Source organism: Ursus maritimus, unplaced genomic scaffold (genome assembly GCF_017311325.1).
Source record: "Ursus maritimus isolate PB19 unplaced genomic scaffold, ASM1731132v1 scaffold_21, whole genome shotgun sequence".
NCBI lineage: Eukaryota > Metazoa > Chordata > Mammalia > Carnivora > Ursidae > Ursus > Ursus maritimus.
In genome coordinates this window covers 26,250,094-26,272,086 of record NW_024424564.1, presented here as the reverse complement: position 1 = coordinate 26,272,086, position 21,993 = coordinate 26,250,094, and the positions used below count along the sequence as shown (strand labels likewise).

The 21,993-nt window shown below is 35.6% G+C and overlaps 1 protein-coding gene across 2 annotated transcripts in view; it reads left to right on the top strand.

Annotated features, from left to right (window-relative positions):
- The window catches only part of CUNH12orf50 (chromosome unknown C12orf50 homolog), a 38,111-nt gene extending 16,499 nt beyond the window's left edge, over positions 1–21,612 (top strand). Inside the window, exons 4-13 of one of the 2 annotated variants that reach the window (XM_040637059.1) lie at positions 8,925–9,083; positions 9,536–9,613; positions 9,695–9,808; positions 11,688–11,798; positions 13,003–13,110; positions 14,486–14,602; positions 16,024–16,128; positions 16,395–16,598; positions 18,413–18,505; positions 21,587–21,612. In XM_040637059.1, coding sequence (XP_040492993.1) covers positions 8,925–9,083; positions 9,536–9,613; positions 9,695–9,808; positions 11,688–11,798; positions 13,003–13,110; positions 14,486–14,602; positions 16,024–16,128; positions 16,395–16,598; positions 18,413–18,505; positions 21,587–21,612 — 1,115 coding nt within the window. The remainder of the gene's footprint in view (positions 1–8,924; positions 9,084–9,535; positions 9,614–9,694; positions 9,809–11,687; positions 11,799–13,002; positions 13,111–14,485; positions 14,603–16,023; positions 16,129–16,394; positions 16,599–18,412; positions 18,506–21,586) is intronic. The other variant, XM_040637060.1, reaches the window with a different exon arrangement.
- The last annotated feature ends 381 nt before the right edge of the window (positions 21,613–21,993 follow it).

Below are 21,993 nucleotides of genomic sequence, written 5' to 3'. Positions count from 1 at the left end.
AAGAAAGAAAGAAAGAAAGAAAGAAAGAAAGAAAGAAAGAAAGAAAGAAAATAAAAGAAACAAAGGAAAATCCATTTAATATCAGTAAGAACAGCAAGTCTTTGGTATTTGAGTCACCACCTTCTCCTCTCCCACCCCCCAGTTCAGTGTGGCAGAAGTTCTACTCTATGTGGGTTCAGCCAAGAACACAGGTTGCAGTCTACCTCCAGCTCCCTGATGAGGACTATGGTATCTTCCTGGGAGGAGCAGGTTGCTAACGTTTCTCATACTCCCTCACAGCTTCATGTTGAAAGAGCTCTATTTTTAAGGCAAGAGAGGCTAAGAGTTCTGGGTCTTCTATCCGGCCCTACTCATAGGGCAGAAGTTCTATTACAGAGGTAGCAGGCAGAGAACAAGCCCCCAATTGCCCAATTGTCAGAAGGGGTAAACCATAAATATCAGAGGCTACCACCCCTGCTCAGTGCCTGCTTATAAAGCAGGGGTGTCACTCCAAGAGAAGTGAGAGACTGTCCCTGTTCCCAGTAGGGGCATTGAGGTTTTGCTCAAGCAGGAGAAATAAGCTGTAAGAGCAGAGAACTCTGAAGCTCTCCAAAAGAGAACTGAATTTATCTGGAACAGAACAGAGTATGGGGAAGTTTATTATGGCATTCTGGAAAACAATGGAGAATTTGCGGGTAAGCAATGAGGAAGAGACTGGTAGCTCTATGAGAGCAACAGGCTAGACTGTAAACCAGATAAGAGTTGACCAAAGACAACCGAGGGAAGAGTTAAGAAGAGCTCTCCTGAGATTGGAACAAACTTGAAAGACTGGCCTCAGAGACTACCTCTGCAAAGGATCAGAACTTAACTGAATCAAATGGTGAAGCAGTTTATGCCCCAGTGCACTGATGGAAACAGTAGAGCAATCAACCACCAAGTAATGGAGTCTGACAGCTAGGAGTGAAACCAACAGAGTAGATAGCTTAACAGAGAAACCAGGGAAAGAGACAGAGGGAGTCCTGGTCAAACCATTGTCATCGCTGGATGACTGTGGATTTATCAAGGCTGCATCCTCTGAGGAGTGACATCAGGGGCTGTACACTGTGGGAGGAAATAGATTTTGTTAAAATAGTTCAACCAAGTCATTAAAATATTAAAAATCAAAGAACAAATTCTGGGGCTGGGGGTAAGAAATCAAGATTCAGAGTTGCTACAATACATTGTCCAAACTGCCCAGTTAAAAAAAAACAAAAACAAAAACTGGATGGGAATTTATGAGACATGCAAAGAAGCAAGAAAGTGTAACCCATACACAAGAAATAAATGTAGTCAACAAAATGCCTTGAGAGGGCTCGGAGGTTAGAGTTAGCAAACATATTATAATGTGTTCAAAGACCTACAGAAAACCATGCTTAAGGATATTAAGGTAGGTATAATGACAATGTCTCAATAAATAGAGAATATCAGTAAATAGATATAAACTATGAAAAGAACTGAATATTATAATAACTGAATAAAAACAAATATTTAGAGGGCTCAACAGATTTGAGCTGACAGAAGAAAGAATCAGCAAACTTAAAGATAGATCAACAGAGATTATACAGTCTGAAAAAGAGAGAGAGAGAGAGAGAGAGAGAGAACAGAAATAATGGCTGAAAACTCCCCAAATTTGATGAGAAATATTAATCTACATATTCAAGAAACTCAACAAATTCTAAGTAAAATAAGCCCAAGGATATCTGCATCCAGACACATCATAGTTAAAGAGTTAAATGCCAAAAACAAAAGCAAATTATGGAAAATAACAAAATAAACATGATTTGTCCCATATAAAGGAACCTCAGTAAGATTAACAGTGGATTTTTCAGACACATGGTAATCCAGAAGGCAGTAGGACATACTCAAAGTACTGAAAGAAAAAAAATATACATTTGCATATGTATATAATTATATTTTTGAGCCTATAACACTTAGAAATGTAATATATTTGGCAATAAGAGCATAGGAGGCAGGTGGGAGCAAACCTACATTATGATAAGGAAATGATACCAGGTGGTGACTCAAATCCATAGGAATAAATGAATAGAATCAGAAATGATAAATAAGAAGATTAATATAACAAACCCTATTGATACATATTTTCTCTTCCATGTCTCAGCTCCTTTAAAAAATAAAAAATTAAATAAAGTAATAAAACAATGTATTTTGGGGTTTGTAACACATATAGATATGATATAAAAACAATAACACAAATTAGGAGGGGGTGGAAGAAGGAATAGAGCTATATAGGAATAACCTTATTATCTCTAGCTGGAATTAAATAGTCTAAATCTGAAGTATATCTTGAAATTTAGGAACTATATGGTAAACCCTAGACCAACTCCCAAGAAGATACCTTTAAAAATATGGAAAAATCATAAAAATATTTAAATGTTACACTAAAAAATATCTACTCACTACAAAAGAAAGCAGTAGAGGAAAAGAGGAACAAAAAAGAAAACAGGAAGTAAAATGACAGATAAAAATCCAACTGCATCAATAACATTGAATATGATTAGATTAAAATACAATAAAAAGGCAGACACTGCCAGATTAAAAATAAGGATTTAACTATATGTTATCTACAGGAGACACACTTTATTTTTATTTTTTTATTTTTTCACAAAGCTTGGATATGATTTATTCTCAAGTCAGCATTTGGAAATGTTCAAATGAAGGCTGTTTGACCTTGTACAAAAATTCTTTTTTTTTTTTTTTAAATGATTTTTTATTATATTATGTTAGTCACCATACAGTACATCCCCGGTTTCCGATGTAAGGCTCGATGATTCATTAGTTGTGTATAACACCCAGTGCACCATGCAATACGTGCCCTCCTTACTACCCATCACCGGTCTATCCCATTCCCCCACCCCCCTCCCCTCTGAAGTCCTCAGTTTGTTTCTCATAGTCCATAGTCTCTCATGTTTCATTCCCCCTTCTGATTACCCCCCCTTTCTTTATCCCTTTCTTCCCCTACCGATCATCCTAGTTCTTATGTTCCATAGATGAGAGAAATCATATGATAGTTGTCTTTCTCTGCTTGACTTATTTCACTTAGCATTATCTCCTCCAGTGCTGTCCATGCTGTAGCAAATGTTGAGAACTCGTTCTTTCTGATAGCTGAGTAATATTCCATTGTATATATGGACCACAACTTCTTAATCCAGTCATCTGTTGAAGGGCATCTCGGCTCCTTCCACAATTTAGCTATTGTGGACATTGCTGCTATGAACATTGGGGTGCATATGGCCCTTCTCTTCACTACATCTGTATCTTTGGGGTAAATACCCAGTAGTGCAATGGCTGGATCATAGGGTAGCTCAATTTTTAACTTTTTAAGGGACCTCCACACTGTTTTCCAGAGTAGCTGTACCAACTTGCATTCCCACCAACAATGTAGGAGGGATCCCCTTTCTCCACATCCTCTCCAACAATTGTTGTTTCTTGCCTTGTCTATTTTTGCCATTCTAACTGGCGTAAGGTGGTATCTCAGTGTGGTTTTGATTTGAATTTCCTTGATGGCTAATGATTTTGAACATTTTTTCATGTGTCTGTTAGCCATTTGTATGTCTTCATTGGAAAAGTGTCTGTTCATATCTTCTGCCCATTTTTTGATTTGTTTATTTGTTTCTCGTGTATTGAGTTTGAGAAGTTCTTTGTAGATCTTGGATACCAGTCCTTTATCTGTAGTGTCATTTGCAAATATCTTCTCCCATTCCGTGGGCTGCCTCTTAGTTTTTCTGACTGTTTCCTTGGCTGTGCAGAAACTTTTAATCTTGATGAAGTCCCATAAATTCATTTTATCTTTTGTTTCTCTTGCCTTTGGGGATGTGTCATGAAAAAGGTTGCTTTGGCCGATGTCGTAGAGGTTGCTGCCTATGTTCTCCTCTAGAATTTTGATGGATTCCTGTCTCACATCGAGGTCTTTCATCCATTTGGAGTTTATTTTTGTGTATGGTGTGAGAGAGTGGTCAAGTTTCATTCTTTTGCATGTAGCTGTCCAATTTTCCCAGCACCATTTATTGAAGAGACTGTCTTTTTCCCACCGGATGTTTTTTCCTGCTTTATCAAATATTAGTTGCCCAAAGAGCCGAGGGTCCATTTCTGGGCTCTCTATTCTGTTCCATTGGTCTATGTGTCTGTTTTTGTGCCAGTACCATGCTGTCTTTGTGATCACAGCTTTGTAGTACAGCTCGAAATCCGGCATTGTGATGCCCCCAGCTTTGTTTTTCCTTTTCAACAGTTCCTTGGAGATTCGGGGCCTTTTCTGTTTCCATACAAATTTAAGGACTGTTTGTTCCAGTTCTTTGAAAAATGTCCTTGGTATTTTGATCGGGATAGCATTGAAAGTGTAGATTGCTCTGGGTAGCATGGACATTTTAACTATGTTAATTCTTCCAATCCATGAGCATGGAATATCTTTCCATCTTTTTATGTCTTCCTCAATGTCTTTTAAGAGTGATTTATAGTTTCTAGAATATAGGTCCTTTACGTCTCTGGTTAAGTTAATTCCAAGGTAACGTATGGTTTTTGGTGCTATTGTAAATGGGATGGATTCCCTAATTTCTCTTTCTTCGGTCTCGTTATTCGTGTATAGAAATGCAACTGATTTCTGAGCATTTATTTTGTATCCTGCCACGTTACTGAATTGCTCTATAACTTCTAATAGTTTGGGAGTGGCTTCTTTTGGGTTTTCCATATAGAGTATCATGTCATCTGCAAAGAGAGACATTTTGACTTCTTCTTTGCCAATTTGAATACCTTTGATCCCTTTTTGTCGAGGAGACACACTTTAGATTTAAATACACAAATAAGTTGAAAGTAAAAGGATGAAAAAAGATATACAATGGAAATAATTAAAAACAACAAGGAAATAGAAGACTTAAACAACTATAAAACAACATGATCAAACAGACATCTATAGAATATTCCTTGCAACAATAGCAGAATATACTTATTTCTCAAGTGCAAATGGAACAGTCTCCAGGATAAACTATATATTAGGCCATAAAACAAACTTTAATAAATTTGGAAGTATAGAAACTTAAAAATGGAAAGAACAGCTCATGTTCATAGATGTTATCATAGTAATACTCCCCAAATTGATCTATAGATTCAATATCATCCTTTTCAAAATCCCAACTGACTTATTTGAAGAAATTGATAATCTGATTCTAAAATATATATGGAAATTCAAAGGACCCCAAATAGTAAAAACAATCTTGAAAATGAAGAACAAAGCTATAAAACTCAACTTACTAACTTCAAAATATAGAAATTACTACAAAGCTACAGTAATCAAGACCAACTGATACTGGTATAAAAACAGATATGTAGATCAATGGGATAGAATTGAGAGACCAGAAACAAACCTTTACATCAGTCAACTTAGGGTCAATTGATTTTTGACAAGGATACATAGATCATTCAATGGGGAGAAGGATAGTATTTTCAACTAATGGTGTTGGGGCAACTGGATAGCCACATAAAGTTATTTTTGTACTACTTCCTTACACCCTACACAAACAAATTAACTCAAAATGGGCCAAAGTCCTAAGGAACTAACAGTATAAAACTCTTATAAGAAATCTTATGTCAAAGCCAAAGCCTTCTTAGAGATACCAGATGGACAAACAACCAAATTAGAAACGAATTTGATTTTATCAAAATTAGAAACTTTTGTGTTTCAAAGAATCATGAAGAAAGTGATAAGACACCCCATAGAATCGGATAAAATACTTGCAAATCATATATCTGATAAGGGGCGTGTATCCAGGATATATAAAGAACTCTTAAAATTCAATAATATAAAGACAATCCTATGAAAAAAAATGGACAAAGAATCTGAAGACGTTTCTCAGAGATTTACAAATAGCCAATAAACTCATGAAAAGATACTCATCATGCATCATTAACCATCAGATACATGTAAATCAAAACCACAATGAGCAACCACTTCACACCCACCAGGATGGTTTAATCAAAGATTAGTAACAAATGTTAACAAAGATGTGGAGAATTTGGAATCTTCATACATTGCAGATAGGCATGAAAAATGGTACAATTGCTTTGGAAAACATTCTGGCAGTTCTTCAAAATGTTAAACAGAATCAGCATGTTTCCCAGCTGTTCCACTTCTAGGTATATACCCAAGAGATGTGAAAACATATGTCCACATGAAAACTTGTATGCAAATGTTCATACCTACATTATAACAGCCAAAAAAGCAGATATAATCCAAGTGTCCATCCTCTGATGAGTGGATAAATTGTGATATATCTGTACAATGGAATATTATTTTGATAAAAAAAGGAATACAGTATTGTTACAGGTGACAGCATGGCTAAAGCTTGAAAACCCTATGGTAAGTGGAAGACGACATGTACAAAAGACCACACACATATTGTATGATTCCACTTATATGAAGTATCTAGAATAGGCAAATCCATAGAAACAAAGCATATTAGTGATTGTGTAGGGCTGGGGAGTTTGGAAGACATGAGGAGTAACTGCTAATGGGGAATGGGTTTCTTCTTTGGAGTGATCATATATCCTAAAATTGATTATGGCAACAGTTGTACAACTCTGTGAAAATATTAAAAACTACTGAACTATATATTCATATGGATAAATTTTACGGTGTATGAATTACATCTCAATGAAACTTCGAAAAATTTGACTCTAAAATTACTCTCTTTAATGTTCAGTGAAGCTTGTCTTTGCAATTAATGACAAGTCTTGGGAATATATATTGAGAATAGCTAAAAAGCTTTATTTAAAGCCATGTTTTTTCTTTAGAGTTTTTGCTAGCGCTCTCCTTCCACTGATGTCAAGAGACTTTCCCCTTGAGGGTTATATATTCCTTAACAGTAGTCCAAAAAAGGAAGAAGGAAATTTTTCAACAAAAATTCTTAAGTATACCATACTCTACTATGCATTTGAATTTAGAATGTTCCAACATGGACCCCAATAGCACTTTTTCTACTACCTTGTGTTTTCTTTTTCTGTTTTTGCTGTAACAAATTACCAGCAACCAAGTGGCTTCAACAACTCATTTGTTATGTTGTCATTCTGTAGTTGAGAAACCATGCAGACCTCCCTGGATTAAAATTAAGTTGTCTCCAAGGCAGCATTTCTTCTGAAGACTCGGGGAGACAATCTGTTCCCTTGCCTTCTCCAGTTTCTAGAGGCTTTCTATATTCCATGGTTCATGTCCTCCTTCCTCCATCTTCAAAATCAGCAATGAAAGTCAAGTCCTCCTGACATTGCATCATTTGACATAGCTTGCATTATCACATCTCTTTCCTGGCTCCTTCCTCTGCATCTCTCTTCCATTTGTAAACACCCTCTGATTACCTTGGGCCCACCTGAATAATTCAGAACAAACAATCTGCCAATTTTAAGGTCAGGTGATTATATCTTATTTCCACCTGCAGCCTTAATTCTGGGGATTAGGACATGGACTTCCTTAGGGGGCCATTATTCTGCTTACCACATCATGATTTTCTCCTGGTAGAAATGTGTATAAAATAAAGTAGTGGAGAAAGCCATATGGGTTTGAGGTAGTTTGGTTAATCAATAAAGGAGGATTTCTCTTTTGGCCAGTGTGTTATAGTAAATTCTGGCATGAGTGAAGGGTAGGCCTTCATCTTATAAAGGGGAGAGAAGGCTATTGTGAACTCAAGCCTGTTCTTAGGCTAACCAATTTTAGGGGAAAAATAAATGTGGAAATTGAGGATCTGGAATAGGATTCATTGGTTTCAAATTATTGGGATGGCACACCTATCTAAAGATTTCCCATAACCCAGGACCCTAGTTAGATGATCATTCATTTGGGGCAGTGGTTTCCAAATGGCGCTGATTTCATAATTACCCGAGACTTTAAAAAAAATGGAACTAGATTTTCAGGCTTTAATCTAGACCTGCTAAATCAGAAGATCAGAAAGTAGATACCCAAAAGATGTTTTGAATTTCTTTTTCTTTCTTTCTTTCTTTCTTTCTTTCTTTCTTTCTTTCTTTCTTTCTTTCTTTCTTTCTTTTTTAAGATTTTATTTATTTGAGAAAGAGATAGAGCACGAGGGTGGGGATAGGGACAGAGAAAGAGGGAGAATCAGGCTTCCTGCTGAGCAGGGAGCTCCACAAGGGGCTTGATCCCAGGACTCCCAGGATCATGACCTGAGCTGGAGGCAGACACTTAACTTATTGAGCCACCCAAGTGCCCCTGTTTTGAATAATTTCTTTAGTTGATTCTGATAATTAGCCAAATTTGATAACTACTCATTTAGAAAACAAAGGGGATTGAATTAGTGATAATAGAAGATTCATGTATTCACCAACTTTTTTCTATTAATTGCTTGTTAGTTTTGAAAGTTAAAGGACATTTAAATGTGACCTAGAACTTTGGACAGTCTGACCAATGTGCAGCCAATAGAGAAATCTGAAAGTATCATTCTTTCTCACTTCCAAGAAATCATGCAGCCACAGAAAACTAGAACCGTTGGGTTTTTTCCTCTTTTGGCATATCTACTCTGCCATTATAAACTATGCCTTATTTGAATTTGTCTTTGTTAATTTGTTGTAAAGTGATTAATTTATTCTTATTCCATAGATACAATCAATGTAAGAATACAATGTAAGAATACCTATGGTCACTTTGCATTTATACCAAAATTGTGATGTGCCAAGTCATGGTTATAATTCCTATCTAAAATCTATGAATTTGCATATTTTCTGCACCTTACAGGCAAAATGTTGATATTTTTTGTTAATTTAATAACATTTCCAGAAATAAGAAGAGACACCTTTTAATAAAATATACAGTAAATTAGGAGGACACTGTTGATCATTGAACATGCACATAATATATATCTTAAAAAGACTGAAATTTTGCATTTCCTCTGTAGATATCACACCACAGAAAGAAACTCAGGAAGGAATTCCACCCCCGACCCAGAGTCAGGAACCCCTGAAGCCTCAGGAGAATATATCACGACCCATTCACCATCCTTTAGTTTTAAAAACTAACTTTGAGGAAGAAGAGGAGGAAAGAGATGAACAAAATGGTTAGTAAGGCTTTTCTCAGATTTACAATGCACATTCAAAAACCCTACCATGTTTTTTTTTTTTTTACATATTTTTTAACTGTGAGGGGTTTATAAAGTAATGTATTAGGCAGATTTTGGTAAGAAAATAGCTTGAATTTTATAAAGTATATTCAATTCATTATGTTCTAATTTGTTCTATGTCTATACATAGCTTATGATCATTTGGCTTGGAGGGTTTTTGTTGTATGATGGCTGGGAGATAGATCTCATTTAAATATGTACAGTTGCTTAAACTGATTTTTCTAATATGTGAAAAATAGCAATTCGAGACATTTACCAGTATGCAAATTATTGATTTTAAAAATTAAAAAGAAAAACATCCATGAGAACATTGGGATTTTTCATTCTGATTTATATAGTTTCATATTATTCGATTTTGGACAATTTAATTAAAAATATATATCCTATAGATGCTTCTAGTTTATGGACAAAGACTCCTGAAGAAATTGAAGAAAAAAGAGCCATAAAGGAGATGTGTTATAAATCTGGTAAGAAATCAAACATTTGTGGTTTTTCTAATGCTCGATGTGACAAATATACTAACCTCTACTTTTCTAATGGGAGATTAGGTGAATACTACAGATTCCATACTCCTCCGGACATTTCATCATCAAAAAGCATAGCCTCTACAGCAGACAAAGAGTTAGAAAAGCCTTTGGAAAATGGCAGCGAATTGCAAGAAGGTAAGGAAGGAAAAGGCAGCATTTCAAGGTGATATATAAGAGATACTTGGTGTGATAGGCTGTGAATTATTTAGTAAGATGTACACTAGAGTTACGTGATAAATAATACATCAGAATTGAGGGTGTGGAGGAAGTGCTTTTATCAGATGACCTATATTTAATATGAAAAGCTGTTATTAGTGTAATTATGCTTTCCCAGCGGAGCTACAGAATGAATAGGCTTCGTAAGCTCATGGCGGCACTACTCCCCCGATGCAGTAATTCTGTAAATAACTGGCTTTTACCATTTATTTTTCGTTGGAAATAAACTTCCCTGTGAATGAGGTGCATATTTTTTTCTCTGTGAATAGAAAGGACAACCTAGCCCTAGAAGGACAAAAGGGAGATCACAGAATGACGTTAGTCATTCAACAAGGATACATTTGTTCATTGAATGAGTGCCTATGTGTACCAGGCAATTTCAGAAGTCACGCATGTGGATTATTCCAAGGCTGGGGCTTTCATTGGTCTTATGTTTTGGTGAATCTTACTTTAATGTTGGTAAACATTTTGCCCTTGAAGGCAAGATAAGAACATTTTCTGGATATAAAACCAGAAACTCAGAGAAAATCCATGGATGCCATGAGTTTATAGAGTTGTCTTGCCACTAGAATGAGCTGAAAAGTTTTGCTGCAGTAGGAGATTTGAATTCTTTCCTCTCCCTAAAAATAAAAAATGGTAGTTGGGAAAATGTCCCAACATCAAGATGAGGGTAGGATAAAGTAGAGGATCAAAAGTAGAATGCTTGCCGACGTGGCAAACTATTTAAACATATGGCGGTAGGTGGCAGCAACATACCATTAGATGTTAGAATGATTGGCGAGACAGCTGACAGGTGGGCACCCCATCTAGAGAAGGGCACATTGCCCGCATTTCCTAGACAAGGAAAAAAGAAAACAAATAAAACAAGCTAGCAATGAATATAAAAAGGGTAGATTAGAAAGATAATGACATGTACTTTCACTTTATATTATGGTTTTAAAAGCCTTTTATTTTTAAATAATTTCAGTTATTCATGAATAGCCTTCACCAGATTTCCCAAATGTTATATTCTACACATTTAATTTTTCACTTTCTTTCTCTAAATATACATATTGTGATTTTTTTTCTAAACTGTTTGTGCAAGAGTAAGTTGCAGATATGCTGCCCCTACATAATTCTTACTTAACTTTGGTATAAATATCAAAATCAGGAAATTACCACTGATACCATATTATTTACAGAATTTTTAAAAACAAATTTCACCAGCTGTACCATCAATGTCCTTTATAGCCAAATGAACTTTTTTCCTGATTTAGAATCCAATCTAGAATCATATGGTGCATTAGATTACCATAACTCTCTTATTCTGCTTTTAATAGCTTATTTTAGAAGAAAATTATCTAGAGATGTATAAGAAAAACACTAAGAATTATTTAATTATCACCGTATAACTACCATTTGTCAGTGGTAGACTCTAATACTTTTCATTCAATTTGTTCCTGATAAGGAAATATAATCAAAAGAAATATTACAAAATTCATTATATGAAGAACACATCAAATAGTTAAATATATTATACATACATAATAATGTTAGATTGTTTAAATTTTTAAATTGCCATTTAATAAATAATCCACATAGGAAAATAAACTTGTTATTTTCTTGATAATTATAAAATTTGCTTAAAATTTCTATATTTATAAATTTATTGTTCATCATACCACTATGCAAACAATACTTGCATTAACTTTTAGACTTTTTACTATCATCATGAATTCTATAGACTTATGTAAGCACCTAATGGCTCCTGGGGTGATTTTTTTCTTTTTCCTTTTCTAATTTTTCCTTAATTTTGTAGGGGATGGCCTTACAGTTCCAACAAAATTTAGCCTATTTGAAAGGCAAGGTGAGATAAAAGCATCATTGGATAGGAAACCAAGGACTGACATTGCTGCTTTTGAAAATGGAGGTGAGTTAAGTTATTCCTGGTTGATTCTGAATATATCACCATATAATAAATGAGTCTGAATTTCCTCTCTCATAACAAATTTTGTTTTTTCAAAATCTTTTTGATATTTTTATTGTTGGCTTTGGGTAAGGAACTTGAGGCCTGGAAATGTATATAATCAGTTGCCATAGATGAATCCCTATAGGAGAATGTCTGACACATTATGTGTACTCTGTGAATATTTGTAGAATAAATGATTTTATGTTCAAACAATTGAATGACTGGGTGAATGGAGACATGTTTATAGAATTTACAGATGACTGGAAGTTAATATGCTGGATCAAGGAGCCAAATTTAATAAGGTAAACTGAAACTGTGATACACATAAAGTCTTGCATTTAAGTTCAAGACCTTAATGGTAGATTTTCGTCAAGGTGGGAAAGACTTGACATGATATAGATTGTGAAGAAAAAAATAAGTGTTTTGTTGGCCACAAGGTTTAAAAATGATTCAGTAATGGGTGTCAGGTACCAAATAGCTCAGGTAAACACATATTGAATTATTAGGAGTAGTATAGGAAGATAATTAAATGTGGTAAGCCATTTAAAGTATTCGGTAGAGTGTCGGACACATAGAAAAATGCTCTATAAATATGAATTATTATTAAACTAGTTCCACTGATTTCTGTAATGGTAGTCCACATGTGTGTCATTTAAAAGGTTACTTGAAACAAATATTTTATGTTATGAAAGGGTAACTTGTATGGTGAAGAATCTGGAAATTAAGTATATAAGTAATATTTAAAGCAATTATGGATACTTATCTTGGAAAATAGAAGACCTTTAAGGAGCATAAAAATTGCTCTCATATCTCTGAACATGTTATATTGAAGATAAATTATATTTACTCTGAGTAACTCTAAAGGATGGTAAAGGGTAGAAGTAAAGATTTATATATGTTAAAGGAAATTTAACTGTGTTGACTATGTGAATTTTTTTGCAATTATCTCGATGTAAGTGTACATACTATATATTCATATACATACATATACAAGTATTAATCTAAAGATATGTGATATGTGTAGAGATGTGGGTGATTATCACTGAGAAGTGTTTAAATAAAACTGGGAAAAAGGTGTACTGTAGAAAAGGATAATTTTGTGTTGGAAGATAGTTTTGTACAACTTTCTACCACCATGGCCACTGACCACAAGGTATTGTCATAGGAGGTGACTGTTATGTTCCACAGAGGATCATATTTCTTGGAGTAGATGAAAATGAAGCTTTAACAGAAGAGAAGGAAATCACCATGTCAAAATGTTCAAATAGTAAAGGTAAATGAACCACCCTATAATTTTAATCCATTCATAATTTGGATAGATAGGTTAAATACAAAACTTGACACTTGTAGAAACCAATAGAAGAGGTGAGGTAATAAATAAAAATACACATTAAATACAGTGAATAGGAGTCAAAAACTCTTAAGGTTTCAGGCCTGGTCTGTTCCTCATTGTTTGACCATGAGACCATCTCTCTTAGCTTCCGTTTCCTTATCTAAAATATTGGCCTGTTGAACTACATAATTTCTAGGAGTCTTGATAGCTCTACTGTTACTGGTTCCGTTAAATAGTAAAACCAAGTCCTCCTTAGTTTCTTTTTCCAACTTCAAATACTCAGTGTGATTGAATTTTCTTAGAAAGCTTTGTTTGTGAACACTGTGAAAAGTATTAATCTCACGATGATGTCTATGACCTCCCCATTTTATAATTATTATTAGTCTGTGAATAATCAAGAGATATGATAATAAAATCCATCCTTTATAGTTCTATATTCCCGTTATACCAGGCTTAGAATCCCCCAGCTGGTACCTCTCTGCTAGGCAACTCTCTCAGTCACAAACTAAAGGTATAGCTGTCCTGTAATTAGAGGGCTTAATGTATTCTCCATCCAAATACTAACTAACTTCATCTACTGTTTTCCCCACCATTAAATAAATGTTCTCAAGAATAGGTTAAGGCACTTATGATCAATGGGAAATGACATGTAAGTCTCTTTTCATCTCTCTCAGAGATGGAAACATTTTGCCCAATCAAAAATACAAAAACCCCAAACCAAAAAAATTCTAACTATACTAATAGCATTTGCTACAATTCACATTTGGCTGTTTAAGTTTAAACTAAAATGAAATAAAACTAAAAAAATTAATCTCTTCAGTTGCAATAGCCATGTTTCAAGTGCTCAGTATCCACATGTAGTCGACTAGTGGCTATCATTTTGTACAGTACAAACTGAGACTATTTCCATCACTGTATATAGCTCTGTTGGGCAGTCCTGCTCCAAAGCATAGAACACACAAAAGTTTTTAATTTAACTTATTTCTCGAACATTAATTTAAATAATCATATTTGATTTAAAATTAATAAACTTCTGATTCTTTTATATGAATGTATTAAAAATATTGCCACAAATGCATAATTTATATATTGAAGATATGTCTGTATATTGGATTTTTAATATTTTGTTAGTGGCAAACTTTGGGGACTCATTGCCATAGTGATTAGGGAATTTCAGTGATGAATTATAAAAATTAATATATGTATATATATTTTTTAAAGGTATGCCCATCATATAATGTTTGAAAAGTGAAATACCAACTGAAAGCTTCTTTTACTAATATTGACATTTTATTTTCTTAATTTGCTTTAAAAGATAACAAGGACAGCCCTCATCCAAAGCGTTCCCTAACTACCCGACTAGTACCTACAACGCATGTATTAAATGCTACTGAGAATATCAGTATGAAGTGCAGAGAGGACCCCTCTTCAAGTGAGACATTAGCTCTATCACTTTTTGGCCTTAGATATATTTGTCTTATCATGGATTTGTTTTGCTTATTTGAAATAGAATTTTTAAAAAGAAAGAAAAAAGGATGGTTTGAAAATTATTCAGGATTAAGAACTAAAAACAATATTCTTCTACTAACTCTGACAACGAATTGTGATGTAGGTCCTAGTAAATTATATATGTTCCCACTAGTTTAATTTAGGTATTAAAATTAATGATAATACTACCTTCTCGGAAGATTCATTAGTATAGCATTTTAAATTTAACCCATAGTGGGATACACTGACAGGTTTTTATTATGTTTTGGACTATTTTTCATGATTTGGCGTCTCCTTGCCATTCAGTATTCTGAGCTACTTCTCTTGATACAATTAAGACTCATGAATCTTCCTGTTTCCTTCCTTCCTTCCTTTCCTTTATTTCATTTCCTGAGCCCCTGTACTGTTCTTGGATCCCAGCCAGGCACCGAAGGAAACCATGATGGTTTACTGCTAAGAAACTCTGTTCAGTGACATTTGTTAAAAATAGGGTTTCCAAATCCTAGGAGTGGGGGCTTGAGAATAAGGGTGGAGTGTGATGTTTGGAGAGGAGGTGGTGAATCAGAATTCAAACTTAATGCTTAAGCTGAACTTGAGAGCTAGGGCAAAGACAGATGTATTAGTCCACTAGAGAGAGCTAATGTAATCTACGTAGTGAACTTGTTCATCTTCTCCGTGCAGCAGTGACTCGTGAATGTTCAGGATCTCACACAGAGAAACAACACAGGGAAATAACAAAGAATGCCCCTGTCTACTAAATTGTTTTAAGACTCTCTGGAGAAATGTCCCTCAGAAATTCCTAGAAAACTGGGCTTGTATATAAATTTTTCAGTGTAAAAATACGCCAGAAAAAAATGAATAATTTAGTGATCTTAGCACTTACCAACTCTGACTAGTTAGTCTTGTTTCTCCAAACTAACTACACACCCAAATTCTTAAAACTTAATAAAGTAATTGTCACTAAAAGCATTTTACATTAATCCAATTTCTTAAGAAGTAGACTTATGTTCAAAATAACATTCTAAAACTACTTAAAAATAACATAATGAGATATATAATTATATTTGGAATGTAATTTTATACACTTTTAAACAATTTACACATTCCTTTGGGGGGAAGAGCATTTTTTCCCTGAGGAATGTTACATATTGAAAGTTTTCGCATCAATTTCCTTGATAGTTTTTTTTGGGGGGGTGCTTTAAGAAATAAGTCACCCTTTGTTCTAGAAAGTAAAGTATTAGAGTAGTGCATTTATTTTTTTCTCTTGCTTGGCATATGAATGCACAGATATGTAATTATCACCTACAGTAATTTTCAGATGAAAGCATCTCTTAAAAAACTGTAAAAATTTGTATCTTCTTCAAGTGAATGATGTCCAGCCAGTGAGGAAGCCTCACTTTAAAGGTGTGAAAAAAAGAAAATGGATTTATGATGAGCCAAAGAATTTTCCTGGCCCAGGAATGCGGAGAGGTAAAGTATCTACATATTTGATATTTCTAAATTTTAATTGGAAAATTAATTAAGAAATTAAATATAAATTACTATTTCCTACCTGAAAAACAAATTACTGTTGTGCAACATGCTATTTTAGATGTCAACCCAACTCCTATAAATTTAGTTCTTTTAGCATACATTGCCTTCCATAGTGCTATCAAGCATTTAACCTGCAGTATGTTATTTCTGGGTATGATACCAGTTTGTTTTATCCTTCACTCCCTTCCCCCTTTCCTTTACAGCAGTACAGGGCCCAAATCCCAAAAATAAAATGAGTTACCATCGCAATAATAAAAACAGAAATGCTGAGAACGCATCCTATATCCATGTTCAGAGAGATGCTATCAGGACTGTCTCACTGAGTGCACCTCCCCGCAGCAGACCCACACATGGGTCCTACAATAAAGTCGATGTTAACAAGGAACCCAAATTCAACCTCTGTCCAGGTAAAGCCCTTTCCTTATGTGATTTACTCACATCCGTGGTTTGCATCCCCATGGAATTAAGTGATGGTCCAAATAATCTTCATTGCTACCCACCCCCCTCTTCTGATTCCAGGCCATCACCACACCAGGTCGTCTTAGAAAACTGGTGAGAGGATTTCTTCCATGAGCAGGAGTGCACATGGTTTAAAGGATATGTTAGAAAATGTGTTGGGTGCAGATTACTAGACATTGAACCTCCCTAGAGTTTTGTCTCACAGCACTGCACTTTGTTCCCCCTGGATAGCTTTATGTCACTACTGAGGATTGTTTTCAAATGGTTGACATTTTCTTGTTCCACTAACTGCGTTGTTCAATCATCACTTTCAGGCTAGTGCCTTGGCTTTTCCTTAAGCCTTCATGATTACTTTCTGAAAGGGTTAGTTTGGGGGTTAACTGCAATATTTTTGACAACCTCTCATCTCTCCCACCATGCACAGATTGCTTCTAAATCATTTCATCATGTAATAGGCAAAGTCATAGTATATGTCATTAAGTACAAGGCCACCAGGGAAGGAGGGAACTACGTCTTTTCTTCTTGTCTTGGATGAATTTTGCTCTTTTGAAGTTGGGTTTCAGTTCTCTCAACTTAACATGAGGCAACTTAATTCCCTCTAATTTCATGCTTGTATTTTCCTGTGTTCACAGTCTAGTTAGTGGAGTTCTGAATGTTCTTGCTTTCTGAAACATAAGTATAAATTCAATGTCTCTCTTAGGTTCTTTCTTTTATAATTTAAATAGAAGTTAGCTTTATTTAAATTGTATTTCTTCTATTTGTTTTAGAGTAAAATGATATATGGGTTTATATATAAAAACAAGGATATTCTTGGGTGAAACAGTCTTATTTATTATTATTATTATTTTACTGGGAGTGAATGGCTGTCTGGATTTGTGTTAAGGTGGTCACAGTTATGTTCACTATTGCTTTAGCGCCATTAGTGCAAATGTTAACACAGGGAAAAAAGCAAATTCTTAGTATTATTATGAACCATGCTTTGAGAATCACAGCTGCATAGTAATACTTAAAAACACAAACACAATATTGTTAGATAATAGTTCAAATATAAAGTTGTCAGAGGAAAGTAGGTATTAAAGAACCAAGTCAGTATATCAAGGCTTTGGTTTCCTGGGACAGGGTGTTCACTATGGTAGAGTATTCCCTGCCATCTTGGGAGTCATTTCATAGAAGGTAAAAGGAATTGGCAGTGCCTTCTAGGTCTTTTCTTCTTTTTCTTTCTTCTATAAGTATTAGCAGAATTGTATGGTGTAAAGCAAAGCAATGAAATATTTTGATCACATCCAGACACGATACTCTCCCGTAGGTTAACCTCATGGGAGAGAGCCTTATTTGAAGAATTGGGCAGCCAATTAAGAGGTGCATAACCATGTCCACTGATAACATAAATGGTCTTTTTTTAAAAAAAGATTTTATTTATTTATTTGAAACACAGAGAGAGCCTGAGCCAGGGGAGGGGCAGAGGGAGAGGAAGATAAGCAGACTCCCCGCTAAGGGGAGAGCTTGACGTGGGCCCCCATCACAGGACCCTGAAATCATCACCTGAGCTCAAGGCAGATGCTTAACCGACTGAGCCACCCAGGTGCCCCATCATAGATGGTCTTAATAAACTCACTTGGGTCCCTGATGTCTTACCTTTGAAATGCTAAAATAAATTACTTAGGAATAGCTTCACTTCTGAGATATTTATAACTTTGAGACACTCATGGAATATGATTCTGAAGTTATAAAATATTTAATTCCTCTCTCTTTTTTTTCTCAGATAAATATATGTCAACATCATATAATGGTTCAGCCTGGCGAAAAAGAATTCCCTTTTCAAAAACATATTCAAAAACTGAAAAGATATATACAGGTAAATATTTACTAGTAATTTTAATGTACCATTCTAAAAATAAATGACAAGGTTTTAAGTTTCAACGTCAGGAAACATATTTTAGAAAAATTTAGAGCATTCTCATGATATTTATGAACACAATTAACTTGGAATTTAGTAGATATCTTGTCTTCTAGTAATTTAATTTTACTTTGTTTTATTGTGTTTTCCTTTGCCTATTTTTATGTTATCAGAAATATTTTGATATACTTCTTAGATACAAGCTTAGCAGTTGCAGCAATTATGTGTTAAAATTCATTCTTTGTTGAACTACAAAACAAATAATAAAACCATATTTTGACACAAAATATTAAAGCCCTACTATATCCACCATGGACAAATATTGGCTGGTGCAGACTAACAGGACACCTAAGATAAAGTTTCCAGGGCAGGAGGTTCTGAGTGATTACGGTGTCCCCCTTTTTGTTCTCTGTTCTCTGGAAGAGTATGGGAATCCTGGGAACCTCCCTAGGGTAGAGGTTTGAAGCAGACCTGACCTCAGGTGGTTCTTTTGCTAAGAAGCTTAATGAGCCTATCCTGGGGCTGGCACAGTAGATTTGGAAAACCACACAGGATAAAATGGTTTCAGTTACTCCAGAAAAAGGAATCTTTCAGAAAAAGTTCTTAATAGGGAGTTCCTACTTATATCTTTACCCTAGAACTTTCAGAATCATCTGAAATCCATAAACTTTTATACAAGAGCTTTCCAGAATGAACCCAAAGACATCCGGATTAGAAACTGTCCATTTTCCCAAAAGAAAAACCAAAACAGCTGAGATCGTCAGTCGTATTTCTCAAAACTCTTGACTTTTAACTGTGAAGTCAGTTGCTTTTCTTTTTTTTCCCCATTTCTTCCCAAATCATACTATACTCTAAGAAAACTGTTGCTGTGCTATTTCATTGACTATATTTTCTCTTAGCTTTCTGTGGGTTTTCACATGTGATTGCACTTAATTTTGGGGGGAAGGAGATGAAAAGTTGGTAGAAATCCTGGATAAAACTACAAATTGTTGAGCCACATCGTTTTCTCCCGTGCTTTCCCTGTGGGTGTGATATTATTTGGAGTATTTAAGGATGCACTCCTCACCCCTGCCCGTCTCCAGGTAACTGCTCTTGTATCTCAGCAGCCTTCTCCTTTCTCAGGCCGGGTAGTTAAACATGAATTACAGAAGGATTTGGGGGACGAAGGGGTCACTTCAGAGCATGAAACATGTACCATCCATGTATGGCACAGAAAGGGAATGTGACAGGTGATGTGAGCTTATAAAAGCACTTTTTTGTTCAATCTGTAGAGCAGAGAGGAGGGCATGGAGAGGCAGCAAGAGACCAGATACAGTGTGGGACTACTTACTTCATACCAGTCCCCTTCTGCTCTTCTCTTATCACCTCCAGCTATGCCAGGGCCCAGAGGTAGAAAGTCAGTGATGGATTTCCCTTTGAAGTTTATAATACTCTGAGCATAAGGAGGATCTGCACTGCACTTCCCAGACACAGCCAGGGGAGAAAAGCTTTGGAGAGAATTTCTCAATGCCATGTTTTGGTGGGAGTGGGGGGAACAAGCCATGTCTAACATTGAGAGAGGGCTGGAGACAGCGTCTTGGAATTCCCAAGCCCCAAGTTTGCTTGGGAGGGCACTGCATACTCTCGTGAGTTTCAAGTGAGAGTGAGTTCCTGGGAGAGGGCCTGCAGGTCTACAAAAAGTCTCCTGGCTGGGGCTGAAAGCATAGCATCAGAAAGTTGGCCTTTGTGGTTGGGTCCTATTGAAGGGAGGCTCAACTAGAATCTCTAAAGCTTGCTTTGCCAGGAAGCCTCATATAACCCAATCGTCCACTTGTTACTTGTGACTTGGAGTATTATCTGAGTGCAACACCTCCTGGGAGTTTGTTAGAAATGTGGAATCTCCATAGCACACCTACTGAATTAAAATCTGCATATTAACAAGTCCCCCCAGGTGATTAAGATGCACATTAAAGTTTGAGAAACCTTAGGCTATGTTGTATGGGCCACCATTCACCAGCCTTGGACCCAGGCCTTGTGAAGACCAATGATTGTTGAGATAATACTCTCTTTCTAGCCATCACAAAGCAGCAACCGTTCTCCCCTGTTCCAACCCTAAAAATTAGGTTAAGCAGCAGGGAGGTGGGAGAGGGAGGGGAAAAAATCCCGAGAAAGAATTTCAAATCCGAATGTGGTTGCAATACAAAGGTAAAGTAATAGAAATCACTGAATTGGACTAATTTATGTGCAAAGGACTAGATAAGTTTTCTACCTCAGGCAGAATGGGGACTTAGAGTCAAGAAATTAAATAGAATTACAAAAATCATTTTCTTATTTCCCTGGGCTTTTGACTGGGAAATTTATAACCTCTAAACTCCCACCCTGGTTTCCAATTGTTGTCATCATCAGACTAGAGAAAGATTAGCTTGTGTTTCCTCCCCCTGCACTTCCTGCTAGGGCACAGAGGAGCGATTTCAGCATTTCCCAGTGGACTGACTGCTGGAGAGAGGAGGCAGAAAGCACAAGCTGCCACTATTCTATTCCGCTAAGGAATATCTCAGAGCCAAGGCCATAGACGTGTAAATGGGCAAGAGGAGCCTTTTGGGAAAATGACGTCCAATGCTATGAGGATAATGCAGCAGGAGAGGAAAATGTGTGGGAACCAACGAAAGGAGCTGAAGGAGATTAGAGAAGTCAGCCTTCCCTTGGGGCCACATGTCCTTTCTGATAAGGATATAGCTGGTGTGACTGGAGGTGCCTGTCTCTGTAGGATGGAACATTCATTCTGTTCATTCTGGGTGCACCAAGGTACAGCCTTATATGTAGTATTATTTCCATCCTTTTTCAACCCTCCATCCAAATTCAAAACACAGTTAGCTTTGGAAAGAAATGGAATTAGTTTGAATAGCATTTTGAAACTATATGAATTAAAACAATGAGCTTAGGCTTCATTTTGCCTTTAGATTTATGGTAAGTAATTAGCCAAAGAAGTGCAGAATATTGGAATCTTCAAGAATGCTGAAAAAGAAAATAATTGAAGTATTTTGTGTGTTTTATTATTAGAGCCAAGAAGAAATGGGAGCAAGTAAATCTGGAGGTTGAGAGAAGAGAAAAATGAGAAAAGAGAAAAGTGCCAGATATCATCTGATTCACAATCAAAAATGAAAATTCAAAGAATGAGATATTCAAGTACTCCATACTATATACTGGGTAGCCAAAGATGATAAAATGCAAATTCTGAAAATAAGATGCAGGAAGTACATTGTGCTCTTTCAAAACTGATAAAAATGCAAATTACAAACAGCTGCCTGTGTATTTATATAGGTCCGGAATTCATTCGATGCATTGCCACAAACATTTAATAAAATTCAAAAGTTTGACAATTAAAATCATTCTTTAATTGTAAACTAAGTTAGATTGCACAGATTAAGAAGTGAAACTGTGTCTTTGATCTCTGTTTTGCAATATTC